Below are 24,195 nucleotides of genomic sequence, written 5' to 3' on the forward strand. Positions count from 1 at the left end.
TCAGGTTCCCACTTGCTTCCTTTGTTCAACCACCTCCCCTGCCCCCAAATAAAAGGACTTCATTAAAGGCTGCTTCCTAGAGTATCCTGCAGGAGACACTATTTACAAAATGTAACCACAGGAAATCATTTGTTTATGAACAAAAGTTGGGGAGCATCTACCAAAGTTGAGGTTTTAAAGGATTTTATCTGTAAGCCAACTCTGACAATAAGAAGTCAGCAGGACATGCAGCCTCTTCAGGCTACTTAACCAAACTATAGCATTGACATATGAGTGACTGCTTTTCTGTGTCTTCTTTAGTGGGGTGGGACAGTGAAATGTGAACAGCTCATCGAAGGGTTATTAAGAAATAAACTAAATGGGGCCAGGACACATTCCTGTTTTACCTGTTTTACCTCAGTGGAAAATTCTGATGGGGCCATGAAAAGACCCTGACCCTTGAAGAGCGAGTTCTATACAAGCACCGATATCCCTTTGGTTTATGCAATTTGGAGCTTGATCAGCTTCTGCCTATAGCACTAGAGGCCAAAGGAAGGTCAAAACAAGCCACAAATAATCTAGTACTATTTCTAGCAAATTCTTACAATGGTAAGTGGAAAGAGCAATATATTAAATGATGTTGATGGTAGCATCTCAAACTTGCAAAAATAGGCACAGGAAATATAGAAAAATGTTAGCAGTAGATACCTGTATGAGTTAGACAGATACTTAAATATTTTATCCATTTTACAAATTTTCTGTAATTAGGATGTAATGGCCAAAACAAACCATTGTTAGAAAATATCAAGACATTACTTTTTTTCTGTGGAATCTTTCTTAACTTCCTTGTGCCTGGTACTAGTTCCTCCAAATTTTTAAGCATATTTTGTTATTGCTGTTGCACATAGCAGTCTGTATCCTGATTACTTTTTTCCATTCCTATCTCTCCCACTAGACTATGAGAGGTCTTTAAAAAGTTCATGGAAAGATGCACATTATCTTTTAATTCCATTTTTCCACGAACTTACTGAAGTGCTCTATTTCCTTCAGAGCATGGATCATGCCACTTACCTTTTCACCTCTGGTACTTCCCACTATTCCTGCCACACAGTTGCTACAAAACGTTTGTTGTTCCAAATGAAGCTTTTAATTACTAAAAAGTTTATCATAAGAGTCTGCTTGTTACTAGGCAGCTTAAAAATTTTTCCTCAACTGTGGAGGAGACTTTGCAAAATCAAAGGGAAAGACAGTAGTAGAAACCAATATCCTCTCAAATTAATGGTAATGGTATAGTGATAAATTAGACAGGAAAGAATTTTATGAGCATGTAGGGAAAGAATGCATATATTGTTTTGTTTTTAAAAGATGGTAAACAAGGATTTCTGGCCTGCCCAAGGAATTAATATTCTTTTTGAGACACTGTATGTTTGAAATTGGGTAAACAGACTGAAATGAATATTCATTGAAAAGCAGTTGGGACACTATAAGATAAAAGCCATGGAAGAATCAGAAAGCCCAACTTATTCTCTGGACAAGGGAAGACAATAATACTTCAATAAAATGCTTTAACAAAACACCTTCTGTGGCTAAAAATCATAATCTCAAATACTAACTCTAGTCTCACAAAAACCAGCCCTAAAATAAAGGGTAATGCATACCAATTTACTAATTTACTATCATCTGTGTAGAGGTCTCAGAAAGAGACAATCAATAGAATGATTTTGACAAAGTTGTGGTATAAGAGTGTACCTGGGTGATTTGGATAGACATCCTAAATGCAAACAATAGAGAAGAGATGCACCCAGTATGTCAAGAGTTATGAGGCTACAGGAAAGAGTATGAGAGACGGGGGATGAGAAACTGGAACATCTGTTGAAACAGATTTTACTCTAAAAAGATGCAATGAATCTGTGGATGAATCATCCTGGAAATAATGGGAAAGAGAGTCTATGAAGTTCATAGGAGCAAAGGCTTAATAATACCCCAGAGGAAATTATGTAGCAAAAAGCAAATACCAGTGTATTTGTTTGATAACATCCATTAGTGCAAACTGTCTGGCAGAAACCAACCACAGGCATAAAAATATCTTGATTTTTAAATCAGCATGGAAAAAACGTATGAGCTATTCAAAGAGCAGATAAGCATGATTAGTATAATGTCAAACAATAATTAACTGTAACCTGTGTTTTGTAATGCTCGATGTATTTTGTTATTTTGCTTGAAGCAAAAAGAATCAAGGAATGAGCTGAGAACCCAATAATCACGTAAAAAAGGAGTAGTAGCCTGAAGGCAAACTGAACTGGCCTAGGGCAAGGGCTGGTGTAAATAAAATTACTTTTCATGTTTTGAGGTAAATATATTTTTTTAATTAAAAAATTTTTTAAAATTTAAAATGCTACTTTTTTTCTTGGTTAATATTTCCAAAAATTATACTGTAAAAGGAGATCTGGAATAATATATCATGAAAATCTAAATTCTGTTAAAGCAAATTGCATAATTAAAAATTGAAATTAGCCAAATGTTCCAGAACAGGGACATAAAAAATTAAAATGTGTATCTATGGCTTAGATATTATGTAGTCTCCAACAATTATATGTAGTATCATAAAATTTATTCATAACAGAGCCTTAAATGAATAAATTATTTTATGGCATATGAATTATAGAGCTAATGTTATGCTATATATATAATTTTTTAAAACAGATTTTCTTAATTACACTTGTGAAGTTCTTTGGATTCTCAGGAAAAAGTAGCTATTTAACTTTAATTAGTTTTCGATATTTTTTCTTAGTAGTACCTTCACAGGGCTCTAAACAATCTCCAGGTAGAAAACAAAAGGAAAGCATTTTACTTGCTTATAACTTTGAGGCTTTACAAAACCCTTAATAAAATACTGCAGAGGTGAAAGATGCTACTCTGAGAGGCTCTATGTAGTTCACATATGCCACTCTTTGCCAGTGTCTTTAGAAGTCACTGAGAAAACATGAAGTATAATGTCTAGAAATAATTTATGTATAGTATCCTCATATGAACGAAGCTACCAAATCTTCATCTGTCTCGATTTATGATTTTGTCTTGGAGGTAGTCAGGCATCTATAAACCAAGGGAAACTAAATTACACTTGAGGCTATGGCTTGGGCCACCAAGGTGTACTTTCCTAAAGCCTGTTTTCCTAATGATCAATTTGCCTATGAGCATTTCAACTAAGAGCCATTCCCCTTGGGAGCTTCTGCATTTATTTGAGTATCCTGTCCTTTTTTGTCAGCTCTTTGTCATTTTAGGATTATTAAACTAACCCTCTAAAGGCATATTTTGTTTCTTTTATATATATAATAAATAGCTCTTAAATTTGCATTGTTTTATGAACAAATGAATTGCTTTATATCTTTGTGGTATATTTTTTTCTACTTTAATTACTTCTAAACGCTCTAAAAATTTTTAAAGCCAGTCTTTCTAAGTGAAGAATCTTTCGTAAAGGCATAATTTCATTTTTATTTTTAGGACACTTGCACATATGCAAAAGCACTAAAAAGGGGTTTCAATTAAGCAGACAGTTTTTATGCAACTTTAAAGTAGTTTATGTTATTAGACTATTTACATTTATTTAACAATTAAATTCAGACACCATAACTGTGCATTTCAATTAGGGAGATGGATTAGGGTAATCTGAGATTCAACACAGGGTTTTCTCCAACTATACATGCCAACATCCTCCCTTAGATTCCAGAATTTTTGGGTAATCTGTGACACTGTTAGTTAATTAAAAATAAAGGGAAATGGAATCTGCCTTTGGCTTCCTACTTACTCTTGACCATATTCTGATTGCTGAGATCTTCATGTTTGTTATTTTAATTAAAATAGCACTCATAAAAGCTATAATTAATTCTGAACATCGCAGATCTGCTGCTCTGGAACACTTGCACTTGGAGCCACATCATTAAACTCTGTATCATGAGGTTCTAGTTCAAAGCACTATAGTCCCTCTGATGCAAAGGGGATCAGAAATATACTTATAATTTCATGAGATAAAGCATTTTCAAGGACAAAGGTTATACAAAAGGAAGCAGCATTTTGGTTGATTGCAATGTAAACATGGAAACGTCCAGGTAGACTGACCCTGCAGGGCTAGGTCTGTGCCAGTGGGACCCAGCAGGCACTCCCCATGCATGACCCAAAAGCAGGCAGCCCAGTGACTCACCGGCAGGGCAAAATCCTGACGACGTCGTTGGGCTTGTACCCTTCAATACAAACTGCACAGTTGTCAAAATCGGGCTCTGTTTCCTGCAAGAGGGGAAGCACGGATAAGCCTATTTCTTAGCTTCCACTCCTGTGTAAATACCCAAACAACAAACCAAAGGAGAGCTTGCCTGGAGTAAGGCTCTCAACAGAGCTGGTGCCAGTGTTCTTAATGAATAATTTACTGTCTATTGGCTTAGTTTCCCTTCCTTCCAACTTCTACTTTTTGTTCCTAGGTTCCATTGTAAATGCTTTTGAGAGGAAAACCATTTGCTAATGGACATTTGCTAATAATACTATTAATTGTAAGTAGAGGTGACATATCAAAATCTCAAAGATGAGAAATAATATTTATGGAGAACTATCTGAATGATATTTAATCTATCCATTCTCCTGGAATCTGGTAAATAAAACAAAAATAAATATAAACAAAATTATGGTTCCAATTTTTATCAAGTATATAAATCTCTTTTATTACCTCATGATATATTACATAACAGTCCTTGTACTTTTATTATTCTCTGCTTGAGGGGGGAAAAAGTAATGATCAAAATATACTTTAAATTTAATAATGCTTTAAAATGAATTTTATCTTATTAAGCCCAAAGTGTTTTTATATAGTTGCAAAATAATAGCACATAGTTCGTGAGACAAATCACTTATTCAGACTGGAGATAACACCTAGTATACATGTGGAGTTATGAATGCCCCAAGAAGCCCCAAACCTAGGTCTTGTAATCCATTGCTCTGAAACTTCTCCTGGGGGATAGAAGAACTTTAGAGCCCTACAGGCCTGGACTGTATTGCTTTATTGTCCCTCCTAAAGATATACCATTGCTTTTGGTTTTATGCCACTATTCTACAGTGAGGGAAGCTGTTGCAATGACTCTGGCTTTCTGAATACTAGATTTCAAAGGGAACGAACATACCTCCTGCATTTATACTGTAAACCTAAGTGGAGAACATGGCTCAGCACATAATGTTGCCTTCCTTGCAAGGATTCCTGGAAAAACTTTCTTAAGTTATAATACCAGGCACAACCATTTTGTTTTTATCTTGTGGGCCCCCTGGAACAAGGTAATTAAATATTGTTTGAATATTGAATATTGTTTCCTTCTTTGCACTGGCTGCTAGAAAGCCTCAACTTAAATTTGGGGCCCACCTCAGGTAGTGTATTTGTGTATTAATTTCATCCTAGCTTCATCTATTTTTTTGTACACTTACGAATTTCTTATTTTTTTTATCTAGCTATTTTGTTGCATACATTTTATAAACTGCCTTAAATTATATTTAATAAAGAAGAATATAAGTAGCAGATGCCTACAGGACAACTGTTAGCATGTATTTCCCTTTCCCACCCTTTTCTCTCTTCCACCCTGGCTGTCAGAAAAGTTAGGAAGTTCTCTGAATAGCACCTCACCAAAAAGAAAAGAGGCTGTTACCTTGTCACCCTTCTTGATGGTCCTGACCTGGAGCTTGCTGATGGCTTTCTTTGCTGCATCTCCCAATCGGCGCTGAAAAACCAAAAGCTACTTGTTAGTAATAAAGATATGTAATTTCTGACTTCATTTTTGATGGCATTTAATAAAGCAGGGCATCTATCTCTGAAATCATGCACATGTGGCATGAATGTTAGTGACGATGGCTGGAAGAGATAGGACAGTGGTATTTGTGCAAAGGGGCTTTGCAGTCTATAAAAGCACTTTGTCACAGAGAGAAGTTCCTCATGCCTGGTGTTAAGCAAGTGGCATATGATATAGATCCTGCTCTATACTAACTCGAGTTCAGGTTACACTTTCATAGACTAACAACAACAACAACAACAAAAGGAGTTTAGTAATTTGTCACTCTAGCCACTCAATTTGACATGGAGATAGCCAATCTGAAGTAGTTCCAATAAACTCGTCTCTTTTTTACAATCAGACTTTACTGCTTGCATATTCCTTTCTCTTTGCTTGTATAGACCTAAACTAGGTTTAAATTTGGTCTGTTCTATCCTATTTCATCACATTCTTTCATTTACCTTCTTTATGTACCAGGGTACTTCAAAAAGTTTGTGGAAAAATAAAATTAAAAGATAACACTAATATTTCCATGAACTTTTTGAGGTACCCTCATATGTGCAAGTGTGAGTGTGCATATAGAAAAACACATAAAACATAATGTACAGTTTAGCAAATAATTATAAAGCAAACACCTAGGTAAACCACTATCACCCACGTCAAGATATAATATAGCATGTCTCCCACCTCCTTTTTTTTTTTTGATAGAGAAAATTACTATCTTAATGAGCCCTGTAACAAAGCAATGAGAGGGTAATGAGAAAGAGTGGAAAGGAGAGGGCAGGGAGAGAATTAAATTTTAATATGTCAAGGAACAAAATGATTTGTTTTTGTGTTTGTGAATTTTCTACTCATTTTAGCTCTGTCTTAGGTATGTGTACTTCTGGTCTGCAACAGATGTGTATTTTCAGCAGTGAAACTTATTTGAAGGACTAAGATCAATAGGGTTAACATTTAAACACAAATCATTTACTTGCACTAATTTTGTTCCTTTTAGAAAAACACTCAGGCTTCTTTTTTTTTTTTCTCTAAAACAGTGAACACATACTAGTGAACAGCTAATACATCCTAGGTACCATGCTAAGCTTTATATGCAATATCTTCTTTACCCTTACAATAACCCTATGAGAAAGGTACTATTTTATAGAATAAACTGAGAGCTTAAGTAAATTGTTCAATATTACAAAGTTACTGAAAGATAGATCAGAAATTTAATAAAATTAAGTCTGACTTTAAAGACAAAGCTACCACCCTCATCTTTTTTCACCAAACAACCACCCAATCAACCAACCAGCATCTCACTAGACAGCTAACCAGTCAACCAGGCATCCAGCCAACCAACTTGTTGGCCAACCAATCCAAATCTACAAAATACTTATCATGTGGAACTTCTCTAAGCAAACAGCAGGTACAGTAAATAAGTAGAAAAGGAGATGCTCTCCTGGTTAACTTATTTTTCTCTTTGATATTTCATCCTTTGCTTCTAAAATAATACTAGCGTGTTAAACAGGGTAAGTTTTGGCTGTTTCCCAAAAGGAGACCTATATGTACTTCACATTTATGCAGAAGTCCATGAGTAGATAGCAAACTAAGGTAGCAGGAAAAAAAAGGAAGAATCTGTAATAATAAATACCAATCGAAAACATGAGAGTGATAAGGAAAGAAAAGAACTGACGTGAAACTAACATGATGGAACTTTCCTCTCCTCTTCCTCCAGTTATTACCTAATCATCCTTTGGTCTCAACTCAAGCCACCTCTTCAGGGAGTCCTTCCTAGATGCCTCACAGCAGGATCCCTCTAATCTAGACCCTCACAGCACTTTGTACCTCTGATATACAGCACTGTCACATTTGAAACTTGATATTTGTTTTTATGATCAGTCCATGTTACCTTTCCCTCATGCAAGCTTCATGAGGGCAGGACTTTGGAAAAACGGTAGTGACAAACACACACACAAATTCCTGTCCTCTGTAGCTGATAATCTAGTAGAAACTCCATAATGACGGATGAGTGAATAAAATCTTAAGCCAATTGATTTTTTTTAAGCATGGAAAACAACTTAAGAAATAACCAGTTAATGGGAAAACTTATGGACAAACTATAAGTGATACACGTCGTAAGGTAAGCAAAGTTGTGGTCCTGGCCTTGGCAAAACCAGGCAGTCTAAACCAACAACTGCTCTCCATTGAAGAAGTCTGGGGCAAGGACTGAAAGGCATGAAGAAAGGGCTGCTAGTTACTGGGAGTAATGCCACAAACCTGTAGAATGTTATATTTAGGTTAATAAATGTGGACCCCAAATAAATGTTGATTGTTTTCTAAGTAAATGGCTCAGATATTTTTGCAATTGTGTTTAACTGGTATTGTATACTATTCAGTCCCAGTTCAATTACTTAAATCATTTTTTATTTTCAAAGGCTGAGCAGAGTAATTAAATAGCAAAAATTATTTTCAAACAATGGTCATAGATTATTTATATCCAAAAGAAAATATAATGAAGTCCTTTTCAGTATCAAGTCTATGAGTGCTTCCTCCCTGAAAGCCCTGAGAAATCAAATGATTGACAAAGGTAGACCTATTTAATCATTCTGAAAAATGGTACAGTGGTACTCTCTTCCCTTTCCCTTCCCTGTGAAGTTCCTTGAATCAAGCTTCATTCCATGTTATTGATAGATAGTACACATATTCCTCTTTTGAGGGCAAAGGACCTAATAGGCATTTCTCAAAGCAAGACAGACAAATGGCCAACAGAAACATGAAAAAATGCTCAACATCACTAAGCATCAGGGAAATGCAAATCAAAACCACACTGAAATATCATCTCACCCCAATTAGACTGGCCATTATAAAAAGAGAGAATAACAAATGCTGGTGGGGATGTGGAGAGAGGGGAACCCTCCTACACTGTTGGGGGACTGTAATTTAGTGCAGCCATTATAGAAAACAGTATGGGGGCTTCTCAAACAACTACAGATAGAACTGCCATATGATCCTGCAATCTCACTACTGGGTATTTACCTAGAGGAATGGAAATCATCACGTTGAATGGATATGTGCACTACCATGTTTATCGCAGCTCTATTCACAATAGCCAAGAGTTGGAACCAACCTAAATATCCATCTTTGGGCAACTGGATAAGGAAAATGTGGTATATTTACACAACGGAATACTACTCTGCCATAAAAAAGAATGAAATTCTGCCATTCACAGCAACATGGATGAGCTTGGAGAAAATTATGTTAAGTGAAATAAGCCAGGTATAGAAAGAGAAATGACCATATGTTCTTACTCATCAGGGGAAGTTAATAAAAGAAAGAAAGATACAGCCATCACAATAATTTGTTGAACTTCCAAAAGGAGAGAATGGAACTGAGGCCACCAGAAGTGGGAAACTGGGAGGCAGAGGGGGGTTAGGAAGAAACTAGTAAAGGGCCACAGAGAGCTGATTGCATTATGTAATGATAAATATAGCAATCAGCCTGATCCGAGGATCACATATTGCACACAGGCCCTGATATTCAAGGCTATATCCCACCGATACATATAACCACTTATGTTTCAATTAAAAATAAATAAATAAATAAAATTAAAAAACAAAAAAGCAGTTGTTGCTTTTGCAGCTGGTCTCTTCTGTCTTTGGATTTTCAACTGCACCAAGTATAAAGGGGAAGGAAAACTATAGGCCCTGCTCAAACTGAGTCTTGCACATAGCCTGAAGAGACATCCTAGGGATTGGAACCTGAAGCTTATTGCAAAACAGACTCTTTCCTTTGTTATTCTCAGAAATGCAGAGTGAAATGACGCTAATGGAAGACTTAGGAGCCCCTTCAGGTTGATTGAGGGATTACCTCAGGTTTGTGTCAGCCTTTGTGTGACGTGGGGATTCCACTTTCTTCTCCAGGCTGCTTCTGCGGATTTTCTCCAACCCAACCAGATCCAAATCATGCTTTTTACTATCACTGTCAGGAGTTAGGCTGTCTTGGTATTAGATTTATTCATCAATTTGATCTGAACAGGTATAAGATAATATTTACCAAGATTATTGGTTTCTTGACAATAGTGAACATAAACTGCCTTACGGAAAATAAATACAAAACCTTTCATAAAAAGAATAAATTCCTACATAAATGGCAACAAGGATAGTAAAACAAGAACAGACCCCAATTCCACCCAAGACACGTAAATTAGTGGTTCTAAATATTTATGAAACTGAGAAAAATAAGACACTTTCCTCTTCCTCTCCTCTGTGTTATAAACAGACATGCAGTGAAGGAGATAAAAAAACAACTAAGAACATGAGGATGCCAAAACACAGGATTAAAACTTGAGTTTATGTCCTTCTTATCTCATTTGCTTGGACAAATTTGTATCATATTTTCCCCTTTTTCTTAACAGCTGTTTTTGTAATAATCATGTTCACTATTAATCGCCATCAAGTGGAAAACTCATGAAGTGTTCTATGTTCTAGGGGAAGGGACAACACTGTCAAACAGAGTTGGGCCCCCTCCTCTGGAACCTCATGTAGCCATGGGTGACTCAGATGATTTCCGTCCCATGCTCTAATACATAATAATGATCCTTCCAGGCCTGGCTGATACAACACAACTCATTGCACAGCCAGTCCATCAATTTCCATGATGTAGGTCACTATTTCACGAATCTAGAAACATAGATGAAAGAATTAAGACTACTCTGGTGGCCATGATCATCTCATTAAAGCTGTTTGTGCACACATGACGTGAGGTAAAAACATCAGGGTTATTTTTTGTCGACAGTGTTGTAGAGGGGAAGGCAATGGCTTGGAAGTTGGAAGATCCAGCTCTTTGTCCTAGTTATGTCACCAATTGTGTGACTTTGGCTGAATCATTTAAACATTCTGGGCCTCAGTTCCCCTTATTAGTAAAAAAGGTATGCAAAGTAATGTCGTTTCCGGCTTTACCAGCTCATGATTTTCATCCATGCAGAAAAGAACAGGGAGACAAAAATGTTTTGAAACCTGAATTAGCCAAAAAAAAAAAAAAAAAAAAAAAATCAAGGGCTAATTACCTCACTGAATACTTCATGGATACAACATGCACTTTTGTCTTTCCGTCCCCCTGTGGGCTTTGCCCTTTCTTCTAGAGCAGTTTCAGGGATTATTTTAGTTCTCATTCTTTAGGAGACAGAAGCATCTCTGTCTAGACTCTTCCTTGGTGGCTGACACTTGGCATACTCCTTTCTCTTCTCCTGTGAAGTGCAAGTTGGTTTTAAATTCCATTACTTCTCTTGTTCCAACATAGCTTGAGTCACAATATGTGCAAAAGAAATTAAAGGGACATGGGCCGTGTACATACAAATAAGAGAAAAAGGTGTTCTCAGGGAGAGGTAAATCTTTCAATAAGACTTTGTTGAATGTCATTCCCAGGCCTCACATAAAAATCAAAATAGGTCTGATTTCCTTGGATTCTTCAAAGGCAATATTGTTCATGAAAACTAAACACGAACTCTATTTTGTTGATCTGATCTGCCCATATTTGAAATAGCTGCCATCTTTTGGAAGTCATGTGGTTTGCAGGACACAGCCCAGTCTTTGTGTCTGAGAGGGGATGTCCTAGCAGACAGTGAGACAACATACCAGAACATCACAAGATGACAGGCTTACCTGCCTGGACCACGGCAGGAGTGCTCTCTCACTTTGCCACCCTGTAGGGTTTTCATAAGCAGGATAGAATTAGTGAATGACAGCAGAAGTGGTACATGTGGGGAATGAGGGGCACATGTCTCCTTAACCTCCTGGTGGGGAGGGGAAAACTGCCCACAGAACACATTGGTCTGCAGGATCAGGGAGTCTGGCATGAATCTGGTCTCTCGCCTCAATGTTCAGGAAGAGGTCCCTAGTTGGTAGGTCATAAGATGGGTGGAAAGGAGACGAACCTTTAGCATCCTCGGTGAAGCCCCCTGCAGTGGGGAATCTTTAACTGGACGCTAGGAAGGACTTAACAATCGACCCTTACTTCTAAAGCCAGAAAAGGCCAGCATTCAACGCTGAATGGTCAGGAATTACTTTTACTGCTATGACTGAGGTAGGGACTGGTGGTCCTCACCATAGGTTATGTCTCTTCTGTACCTCGATGCTGCTGAGGTGGCTTGATCTGGTGGAAACCACTTTGACTTCAAATCACCAACCTGGTTGTGTGTGTGCCTTTGAAAAAAATCACTAGCTGAACATTTCTCTCAAATTCATTATATTGAATGCCCCTTTAAGTTCTAAAAACTATGATTGTGGGATCAAGCAGTCAGCTTTCTCAAATACAGGAGTAGAATAATACACAGTGCCTTTTGCCTCCCAATTCTTACGACTGTTGTTTCCCAGGGTTGACTGAGAGGTCGTTGGCTATGCAGTGCAGAAGTCCACACTGGTGGCACCAATGGGCTATTTCCCTTAAACTACTCATCCAGGGGCATCATCAAGGCTTGTGATGAAAGAAAGAGAGGTCTGTTATGTTATTTAAAAGTCACTGTGACGTGTGAAATGGCCAGCAAAATGTTTTTCCTAATCATCATGGGGCCTTTCCTCCTCTGAAGAGTGGGCGTGGCTTGCTCCTTGTTCCCACACCATCTTGGAGCCTCTCTAGCTGCCTACACCTTTAACAGGTGAAAGGGTGATGGAAAAAGCTTCCTTCACCTAAGCACCATTCCCTCAGCTTCCCCTCCTTATCTGGCCTGCTTTGCTCCATCTTACTTGACCTCTGTTCCCATCTTTATGATTCAAATCAGGTCCTAATGCCACATGCTCCTATGTACTTAGTATACTGAATTATACTCTTGCCTAAAGATCTTATCCTAAGACTCTGATTCTACTTTGCACCAAAACCATAGTTAGATATAAATTCTACTCACTTTTAAGTGATCTCAGCTCCAGCAACCCCAACCTTGACAGTATTCTAGACCTTCTAAGCTGCCTGAGAGTGTCACGTTGATGTCTGATTATGTAACTGTGTATTCTGAGCTTGGTAAGAGAAAAGATTCCATTGGGCTGGAATGTGACATTTAGAAATTGGCTCCCTAAAGGTCCTGTGTGTGCTGTGGGCAGACCTGCATCCAAACCTATCTGAGATGCTCCCACAGGCTCTTAAGTATCACAGGGCTTGTTCAGGAATGGGAAACAGGAGTCCATCAACTTCCTTGAGCTCTGTGCAAAGATCCTGAAATAATCCATCACTCCACTCAGACACACACAGGCCATCTGACAGACCAAGGTCTCTGGGGAGGCTGAACTCAGGAAAAGATGATGGGTTCTATGAAAGCCAAGCATCAGGAGTGGAGAAGGTGGCTGCAGAGGAGTTAACCCCAAACAGGGCAGCCCTGGATCCAGGAGTGTGAGGCTGTGCTTGGCCTCCCTCTTTCACCTCCCCCAGAGTGCTTGCATGCACTGGGAAGGCAAGGCAGAGGCAAGGAGAGAAAAGTTTCGGGTAGTAATAAGTACTGAGAAGAACATAAAACATACATAAAATGATATGATCCACGGAGAGACACTGGGGAGGGAAGGAGGCCATATTAGCTTATCCCAGGCTCCGGCTTTAGACCTCTTGTCCTGGGACATCCAACCTCTGGGTAAGCTCATTCTGTCCCGATGATTGGAATAGCATCTATACACTCTATACACTTATGACACCCATAGTCCTATCTCCAGCTCTGTCTCCTCTATTGAGCTCCAAACTTGCGTAGTGAAATACCTACCTGGCATCTCTGCTTCAGTTTCCAAAGGCTTCTAAATTTAACATCACCAAACCCAAATTCTTGATTCCCCAAGCACCTCCGATCCCTTCTTCTGTCTTTCCCATTTCAGTAAAGGCCCTTAAAGATGATCTATTTGCATCCTTAGTTCCTCTCCTTTCCTCACACATTTGGTAACCGTATGACTTATCATCCAATCTGGAACAATTTTGAGAGTAAACTTTAGGGAGGTATTAATGATTAGACTGTGTGATATTGTGATATGTAACTAGAAATATATATATTTTGATCTTCACCTCCAGTTCCTGGTAAAGCTCCTTTGCAATTTCCTAAGTGTTGGCAGTGATAACGGTGAAAGAACAGTCTTCTGTTATTCACAAGTCCCTTTCAACCACACTGGATGTTGTTAATGAGGTGACTTTTGGAAAGCCCTAAGGATGGGGACTGGTTGCACATGGGGAACCAATCATGTGATTAGAGGGTTGGAATTTTCAGATCCTCCCACTCCCACCTCAAATTTTGGGAAGGGAGAGAGGCTGAACGTTGAGTTAATCAGTAATGGCCAGTGATGTAATCAATCAGCCCTACATAAAGAAGCCTCCATAAAACCTTAAAAGGACAAGGTTCCGAGTACTTCTGGGTTACTAAACATGTTGGGGTTGGCATGCCCAGAGAAAGAACGAAAACTCTGCACCCTTTCCCCAATACCTTGCCCTGTGTGCATCTCTTCCATCTTTCTATCTGGCTGTTCCTGAGTTGAATCTTTTATAGCAAATGGATAAACGTAAGTACAATGTTTCCCTGAGTTCTGTAAGCCCCTCTAGCAAATAACCGAACACGAGGAGGGGTCAAGGGAACTTCCAATTTACAGCCCCTCGGTCAGAAGCACAGGTAAACAACCTTTACTTGTGATTGGCGTCTGAAGTGGGGGAAGTCTTGTGGGACTGAGCCCTTAACCTGTGGGATCTGATGCTATCCCAGGTAGATAGCTAGTGTCAGAATTGAGTTAGACTGTAGAACACTTAGCTGCTGTCAGAGAATTATTTGGTGTGAGAAAAAACCCACACATTTGGTCACAGAAGTGTTCTGTGTTGAGTAAGAGTATAGCAGGAGAAAGTATTTTTTAAATTTTTTTCCTTACTAGGCTTGTACAACAAATATAAACTAGGATATATTCTTTACACTCTACATCTAATCCGTAGGATTTTAAAACATTGCCCTAATTTCACCCCTTCTTACCTTGCTCATTCTAATCCAAACCCATCACCTGTTATCCTGACTACTGTCCTGGTCCTCCAAATGGTTGAGTGGTCTCCTGTCTAGTTTTACGTGTATTGACTGTTGATGCCACTATAACACAGGCTATGTGAGGGTAGAGTCCCTTTCTATGGAACAGATGTGGAGAATAACCTTTCTTGCACATAGGCACAGAAAATTCTGGAAGGATAAGAGGGAATTGTAAAGAGTTGCTACCTCTGGGGAAGCTGGAGGAAGTGAAGTTGTTAAAGGGAGTTAGCATGAGAAGAAAACTTACTCTTAAATACATATCCCTTTGTCTATTTTTTTTTTTTTTTTTGCTGTGTACATACATTATTATCATTAATTAAAAAACAGTACTGCATGGAAGATTATTCTCCAAGAAAGCCAGATTCTTTTTCTGTAGTCTATTTATATGTCCTCCTTTTCCTGTAACTCTGGAGAAAAGATGGAAGAAAGATCCCATTTTGTTTCAAACTGTCACCAGAGCTAAAAAGCCCATATCTAGACTTAACCATACATGAATTATGTAAGAATTGAGCTATTTACAATTTAGGGGGAAATACAGTTTTCTAAGTATTGCTTTATCCCTTAATGGTTATACAGTTAACAACCCTCTGATAATATGTTACAGTTGTTTTCTCACTTGATCCTCACATTGAGCCTCTGGGGTTGGCATGTTATCACCCTCACTGGACATGGGAGGAAGCCCAGGCAGAGAAAGGTGAAGTAACATGTGCAAGGTCATGTCACTAGGAAGTGGCAGATCCAACATTTGAATCCAGATCTATCTGACTCCAAAGCTGGTGTCTTTACTGTTACCTGGCACTGGATTTAACTTGCTATAATTGCTTTAGCGGGGAAGGCACACCAGCCAAATCTCCCTCTCCACTTTCAGTTGTGCCCTTATTCTCCATGTCACCATCTGAAAGACCTTGCTGTGAGGCTACTAATATAAGGAACATCTAGCAAGTCTTACTCTTTGGGAAACTGCATTGAAATGATCTTCTCCAGGCACAATGTGACATGAAAAGGGCCTTGACCATGTACGACGCTGGTGACTTTCCTTTAATTGTGATATGCACAAAGCCAGGCAGAGACCGAGGTCCTCATTCAGCTAATTCAAGATCAATTTCTCTTTCACATACCTGAGTGGGTGGATACTTCACCAATGTACAATTCATGCTTTTGATATTCCATTTCAAGCTGTGAGCCTACATCTGACCTGAGAGTCATTCTTTCTGAAGGCCAATAATGCTTTAATAAAAATAAGTGATTTAAGTTAACCTGATGCTTATCATAGCTATAGCTGGCATAGCCGTAACTTTTTGTTGAATGGAGCAGATCACAGTCCATCAAAAGAGAAGTATTTTTCTAAGGGAAATTGTATGTTCTTATTCCATCCATCAAAGGGCTAAAGTATAGTGTCCATTTTGATTAGGACACAATGCTAACTTTTAACATGAGTTAAAAATTTTTTAACCCATTGAATGATCTTGATGGCAACATCCTATAACTCAGGGAAAATTAATAAAATGGGAGCAGAGTAAAAACTTAAACCCCATGAACCACTTCTACACCATAACCTTCGGATTTGTTTTTCACGTATATCACAGAATATGCAAGTGCCTAGACAGACACACAAGCTGTATCTACCTACACAAACTGAAATAAAGATTGAAATCATTACTCACATTAAATTGATTTGGCCTAAAGGTTTCTTTAGACATAGTGAACTGTAATCTAACTTGATGTGCAAACAGACTGTAACCTACTCTTTTAACAAGTAGCTGAGTTGTGGCCAACTGTTCAAATCATGTTCAAACTGTGTTCAAATCAGGCAAACAGCCAACTGTAACCAATCCAGCTGCTTGTGTACCTCACTTCCTTTTTCTGTTCCTCACTTTTCCTTTTCTGTCTATAAATCTTAGCTGGCCATGTGGCAGCTCTGGAGTTGCTCTGAACTTATTCTGGTTCTGGCTGCCACCCGATGTGTGAATAGTTCTTTGCTCAATTAAACTCTGTTAAATTTAAGTTGTCTAAAGTTTTTCTTTTAACATTCAACTAATTCAAGCTTAAAATTTCATCCTTGCCTCAACTGCCTAATGATTGCTTGGACTCTCTATAGGATCAAAAATATAGGGATGCCATTTCTATTAATCACTGTGTGATTAACTTCAAAACTTTAGCGGAAAAACAGAATTGAAAGATAATACGAATCTATGCATGAACATTTTGAAATATCCATGCATATATACATATCCATGTACTTCATATCTTTCAATTCTGTTTTTCTGTATGTAAAAATAGTGTCTTCATATGTGACCCCATAGGAACCAACTGAACGTATTAGTTCTACAACCAATTCCACTGCCTTGTGTCTAACAGGCATTGTGTCCATTTACGTTCCAGAATACTTAATGAAAGTGACATTAGGTTTGTATATAGTCATCAAGAAGTCTACATGATAGTAATAATGAGTACGATTCACTGAGAACTGATTGATTAGTGTCATGTTCAGTGGCTTTATAACATACATTAACCCATTAAATCTCACTGTGACTGCTATACATTGGATACCTGCCTCCCCCGCCCCCCCCAACCTCACTGAGGTTTAATCTCCACTGTAACTGTTGAGGGTGGGAAATCCTATATGGTAATTAACAGGTGGGGCCTTGAAGTGATTAGATTGCAGGACCATGCCATAATGAATGGATTAAATATGGTGGTCATGGGTGTGGTTTGGAGGGCTTTAAAAGGAGTGAATGAGGAGGTTAGCCTTTGCTCTCTCTGCTTCCACCATCTTACAATGTCAGGGGTCACTGTCGCCACCACCAGATGTGTTCCTTGGACTTTGGACTTCTCAGAAACTGTAAGCAGTAAATTTCGTTTTCTTTACAAATCACCCAGTTCCAAGTATTTTGTTATAAGCAACAGAAATGGACTAAGACAGTGACCATAAAAGCAAGATATATTCCTGTTTAGTTTAAGAAACTAATGAATAAAGAAATTAAATAGGGCCAGCCCCGTGGCACACTCGGGAGAGTGCAGCGCTTGGGAGCGCAGCGGTGCTCCCTCTGTGGGTTTGCCGTGTTGCGGACGACACCAAGCCAAGGGTTGCGATCCCCTTACGGGTCACAAAAAGACAAAAAAAAAAAAAAAGAAATTAAATAACTTTTCCACCTTTGATAAGTGATGAAACCTGACTATGTAACATAGCCACAAAAATCATGCTTTTGAAAATTATTTACTGATGGGAGAAATGCTTACCATTTAATAAAAAGTAGAACACAAAACATATAGGTATATGTTTGTGCCTCATGCATATACAGACATGTGTATAACAATTTACTGAATATACATGTAAGGGGTTAAAATATCTGAAAGGTAATGTACTCAATTGTTAACTATTCAGTGGGGTAATGGGTGATTTGTCTTTTCTTTCAGTATTTTTCCATAATTGCTAAAACTTATTTAAATAGGCATGTATCATTTTGAGAATCAGAAAAAAGCAATAACAAAGTTTTTAAAAATTGCTTCAAAAACTACTGAAAATTTAAACAGATGAATTGCTGTAAAATACATAGAAAAAGTAAAAGAGTCCTCCTAAAACAAACAAGTCTGACTTTACTAACTTACAGAAAATTTCTACTAATCTTTTAAGAATCAGCTAATTCCAGTGCTATTTAAAATGCTGTAGAGCAGTGTGGCTCAATAGGACTTCCCGCAAAGATGAAAACGTCCTATAAATGCACTGCCATGTGGTAGTCAGGTGGACTGTGGCTAGTTTGACTGAGGAACAGAATTTAAAATTTTATATTATTACAGTTAATTTAACCTTAAATAACCACACGTAGCTAGGGACTACCACACTGGACACCACAGCTCTTGACTAAGAAAATGGAAAATGTTTGCAAATTTTTCTTATAAAACTATTACTTAAATGTGTTAAAAATGCAAACTACAGACAATTCTCACTGTTGGGAAAATATAGGAAAATGGTCAGGGCCCCTCAAATGTTCAGAATCTTGCTGAGCATTTGCTGTGAATAGGTTATGTGTGGATTGAGTTAGTGCGCCTGCACGGTGCTGCCACCTTGGCTGGCATTTTACTGCCTTGGGCAGCTGCCTGCACATGGCCATGCTTTCCAAGTTGCAGCTTTCAAGGACCGGTTTGCTGGTTGCCTAGCTCATAGACCTGCGTGTAAAGGGTCTGGGGACCCAGCCTGGCATGTAAGGGGTCTGGGGACCCAGCCTGGCGTGTGAGGGATCTGGGGACCCAGCCTGGTGTGTGAAGGGTCTGGACCCAGTCTGGACAATAGGCTTGAGGGGTCTGTGAGCTCTAGACCCAGCCCTAGCTTGACAATTTGCCTCATCAGCAGGATTCCAACATTAGTCGGAGCACTACAACTGGCGTAGTGTAGCTTGACAACTGGCGTAGTTGGCAGGATTACTGACAGGTAAAAGAGCCTGACAACTGGCATGGTTGTGTAGCTTTACAATTGGCATCACAAACAGGATTAGTAGCTCTACATTCACTTATAAACATAAAGGTAAAAAATAAATTGTATATTAAATAAAATACTAATAAATATAATCCAGCACACATTGAGAGGAATAATATGTTCTGGAAATTCAGGATGATTCTTTAGTCACAGCTTGAAATTCACATACCATTGCCCTAGCAATTAAACTTCCAGAATTGACCTGACAGATATACTCATCAATGTGCTAAGTGTCATGTGTATATATATATTTTTTATAGGCGAAAACATGTCCATTAATGGGAGTTGGTTAAATAAATGTAGCATATGCATACAATGAAATGCTATGCAGTCATTAAAATGAGAAGTCAGCTTGGTTTGTGTTGATATGACTTAATCTCCAAGATAAACTCCACGATGAAGTGACAGAGAAGGGTACAGAGTTAAGTGTGCTATCATCTTGTTTAAAAAAAATGCATATGTGTTTGTAAGTACATAAAATATCCCTGGAAGAGAATATATTCCAGGGAGAAGAAATGGGTAGCTGAGGGACACATATAGGAAGACAGTTACTTGTCATATTCATATACCTTTTCCATTTTATACTATGTGCATATATGAATATGTTCAAAAATTATTTGCTTTTAAAAATAGCTTTCATTTTTACCTCCTTTTCTTCTTCTGTTCACAAGGAGGAAATCCTTGCTCCTTCCAAATTATGTTGACACTATTAGCGTAATCTCAGTTCACCTTCCCTTTTCTCACTTATTACGTGCCTAATTAAATAATTGTCCAAAAAATGAGCAACAGGAATGTGGGACAAATCACCTCCATTTACACAACAGCACTAAACACCAAAGTATGGATCTCTGCTAAGTATCTGAAAAACTATACTGCAAATGTTAACAGTGTTTATCTTGAGAAGAGATATGAGAGGTAATTTTCTTTTTGTCTTGGTATTTTCTTTGATGTTCAAAATTTACATAATAATATATATTGCTTCTGTAATAATTTTTAAAAGTGTTTTTTTAAAGTTTTTGCTACTCACCTGGTTCCTGTCCCTGGCATTTGCATATCGAAACCTCTGGATATAATAAAAGACGAGCCATGCGAGGGAAATGATCATCAGGACGATGAAGGAGATGGAGACAAACACAACCGAAGTGCGGCTCACGTATTTCTGCAGGTTCCGGGTACCGATGGTGATGTACATCGTCACAGTGATGTTTCTTTCCAGCAAGCTCACTATCTCCTTCCCTTTTGGCTCAGGAATCATTATGGCCACTATGTCTTCCACACCTGTTGCGAGAGGGGCAAGGAAGGGGCAATAAGGGTTGGGGGATGAGAGAGGGAGAAAATCGCAATGAAATATCCAGATAAAGTAACATGCAACCAAATACTTTTGAGAATTAGCCAGGCTAAGAAGAAATAATTTTGAGAATTAGCCAGGCTAAGAAGACCTAACAGACAGCAAATTTTTTTTTTCTTCAGCTGCCTAGGGATGCTGCTGTCTCACAGGTGAGAAAAGAACCTAAATTGGGTGTATGATTTTGCCACCAGTGAGGTCATAATCACGCAACTCTCTTTTCAGCTCTCTAAGGTGCTGCCTCTGAGTCTGGTAAAGGTGGACCCTACCTGACTAGCCCCATGTACAATTCTATATTGTACTGTTCAGATCCCCTGAGGAGGGGAAAGGGCACTTTGCACCCCATGGCAAAAGGGTAAAATGCCTGGTTTTATGCCACTTGTCTGAGAGCTCACTCCCTTTGCCTCACACAGACACTGCGAATACTCAAATACAGAGCTCTATAAATCATTTTCAAGGCAATTTTTTCCTATAGTGAGTACCCAATCAACCAAAAATGTTACTTGAAGAGCTCTAATATAATTTGCCAACATAAAATAATGCAACTATTTTCTACTTATTTTACCAAATCCAATGGAAATAGTTTGTGTAACCTCATACCGAACAAAGGGGAGATGGAGGCAGTACTGATAGTTTCAGAATTGTTTTACCTCCACCCTCAAATATTCCCATCGCATTGCCGCTGTTATTGGACAGTTCAAAGTGGCACTTTTCTTGGGCCTGAGTGATGTGGGTCATTGTCCCTATGCTTTATGACACTGTGTGCAGCCTCTTGGTGAGGAGTTCTGGGGTCTCTACAAGGGGGTCTTTAGTAAGGATAGATGCCAGAGTCAAGTGAACCAACCCAACATGTCATTGTGGCTAACACATGGAAGAGAATATCAGTTTTATTGGATAGGTTCTCAGGGATCAACCCAATTCAAATCCATGGAGAAAGATGCAAGATGATTACTGCACTCAGGCCCATGTCCCAGGTGAAATATCCCATTACATGGGGTGACTACAAATTAAAAGGAGCAAATTTGCAATTAGGACATTGTAGAATCAGGACAAAATTAAACCCATTGTAGCTGCTTAAAGCTGGACTTATTCACATGCTGATGTCTGCCAGCTAGATGGAAGTACCAGATTACATTTGCTCAGGGTGTTGCGAGGCTCTTAGAAGCTGCTTAGGGCTTTCACTTGACCTTGAGCTCTCTGTAGGTTTTTCGGTCTTAAATTCCTTTATGATATTTCATTTAGGCTGAATAAATACTTTAAAAGCTAACTACCTACAAAGATATCTGTGTATACTACATCAATTAAATACTTTAAAAATTCCCCAAACCTTTGCACTGGTCCAACTGTAAAACCATAAAGCCAAAGAGTGTTTGGGTCTGGCTGTTATTTCTGGGAAATACTGAAACTGATGGCTTGAATTTCTGCTCTGCAGAATTTACTGACAATTCTGACTCTCCTCTTTTTGTGTTTACTTTGGCTAATGGCTGCATGTGGTCTGAGGTTTTGTGAGGGATTAAAGCTGCTGGCAGGTTTTGTCTCTACAAAAACATGATCTTCTTTGTATACTGGACTAATCTGGTCTGGTGAAGCTCATCCCAGTGCTGCAGCTATTTTAGAGATATTTAAGTAATAACAGAATCATAATTTTCCATTTAATTTATTCCCTTATTTATATTCTTTAGGCATGTTAATTTAAGACTTTAAAATGAGATTTTTTTTTTTTGGAGGAGGGAGTTCTGAGGTTATCTACAAGACTTTATATGCCCAAACATGCACCAGTTGTACATTTTTTAATAGATTTCATTAACTTATTTTTTTATGGATTCCAGTTTTGATACTCTGCCTAGAAAGTTCTTCTTTACTCAAGATTATGGAAATAGTCATTTAAAATAGCTTCTTGAAAGTTATAGTTTTACTTTTTATACCTAAATCCTGAATAACCTCTATGTGATTTAATACAATATTTATTGAGCTCTTATAATGTAATAGCAAAAAGGTGGGAGGTTAGGATACAATTTATTTTTCCCTTAAATTCTCAAATATATTTGAGTTGATTCCACACCTTGTTTTTTCTGTGAGTGTGTCCCATCTTTTGCTGATCTTGCATCAGGGTGTTTTAGCTGTGTTTTATCATATTTACTACCGGATAGTCTAAATCTGCCTTCATTATTTTTCCCCCTACAATTTTCCTATTATTTACTTACACTTAAGAGGCCACAGAGTATAATGGTTAAGAGTTGGGCCCTGGAACTGGACAGCTTATTTCAAACCCTAGGTGAGCATTTTAAAAAGGGCAATCAAATTTTGGATCTGCACAAAGCTTTAAATTACTCATCATCCATTTTCAGAGACCTGAGAAAACATTTTCTCTTCCTGTAGTGTAAGGTATAATTAACTATTTTAAAGCATTTATTTTGAACTTAAGTGTGTAGTTCCACTGCTTGTGTTGTCTGTACCACTGTTGTGTCTTCATGCTATAGAACAGCTACTGGGACAGACAAATAGAGCAAACGGCAATGGGGCGGGGGCATCTATTCATCTGGACTTCAGCCTTGTTCACTTTCAATACTCAATGAATTTCTAGGGCTGATCATGGTTAAAAAAAAAAAAAAGGATGAGATTCTAGGATAATTCTGTGTGCTTTAGTCTGTATATTCTGTAGGGTAAAACGTAATACTGGGGATATGTATTTATCACAATAGAAATAGCTGTTAAGAATTTAGGTACCTGGGGTGTCTCCAAAACATGGTACAAAGTTAAATGGATTTAGAGGAATTTTCTTATCATTCTGATCAATGCACAACATTCAGGGCAAAAAGCTACTCCAGGATCTAATTTCTTCAAATATGACATGCACCCATGTGAGTCATGAGCCAGTTCCCTGCTCTTTGCTTCATTTTGAAACGTGCAGCTATAGTATCAGGGAGAAGCTAGCGGATTCTCCCATGTATACTGCAGCATAATTGCTTCTGTGGGTGTGTGTAAGGCAGGAAAGGAGAGCTGCCCTAAGTAGCTACTATGTATCTATTACACACTGGAGGCTCAGAAGCTCAAGGAAGATGAGAAGCTAACAAATAGCATATTTTGTATGGATAAAATCTACAAAGAGGCTACAAAGAGGCACCGCTATTTGGGCAATTCTATGTTTACTGTAACACCTAGTTACTCTAATACCAAGTGACTCTTTTTGCAAAATTACATCAGCCTGCCATCTATTTTCCTCCCAATGGTACTGTATACTTGTAAGTGGTGAGTGGTTGCTGTTGGATAATTATTGTGTATTCTGGAAAAGCTCTTCAGTCCTGTGAGAGAATGTGTGACTAGGACACAAATGACCTGGCTGCCAGATGACAGCAGGACTGTCTTGTATTTTTAGTGCTTCCTTTTCCCAGGAGAGTGCTCAAGTGCCATGATCTAATTTGGAATATGCAGGTAAGTGAGGAATCAAAACAAAAACTCATAAAGCCAAAGTATGTTTAATAACCAGGAAATCCTTTACTTCCACATTCAAACCAAGGGGTTTAAACACTGCATTAGTAGAATGTCTAGAAGACGAGCAGAGTGCTAGGCATTTTACAGTCTGTAGCCCTGCGTA

General features: G+C 38.3%; 1 protein-coding gene across 1 annotated transcript in view; it reads right to left on the reverse strand.

The window, feature by feature from the left end:
- Positions 1-24,195, reverse strand: part of RNF150 (ring finger protein 150) — a 275,301-nt gene that overhangs the window by 76,867 nt on the left and 174,239 nt on the right. Inside the window, exons 2-4 of the mRNA XM_063108524.1 lie at positions 20,283-20,533; positions 5,658-5,729; positions 4,178-4,260 (exon numbers count right to left, since the gene is read on the reverse strand). Coding sequence (XP_062964594.1) covers positions 4,178-4,260; positions 5,658-5,729; positions 20,283-20,533 — 406 coding nt within the window. The remainder of the gene's footprint in view (positions 1-4,177; positions 4,261-5,657; positions 5,730-20,282; positions 20,534-24,195) is intronic.

Source organism: Cynocephalus volans, chromosome 9 (assembly GCF_027409185.1).
Source record: "Cynocephalus volans isolate mCynVol1 chromosome 9, mCynVol1.pri, whole genome shotgun sequence".
In the NCBI taxonomy this organism is placed as follows: Eukaryota; Metazoa; Chordata; class Mammalia; order Dermoptera; family Cynocephalidae; genus Cynocephalus; species Cynocephalus volans.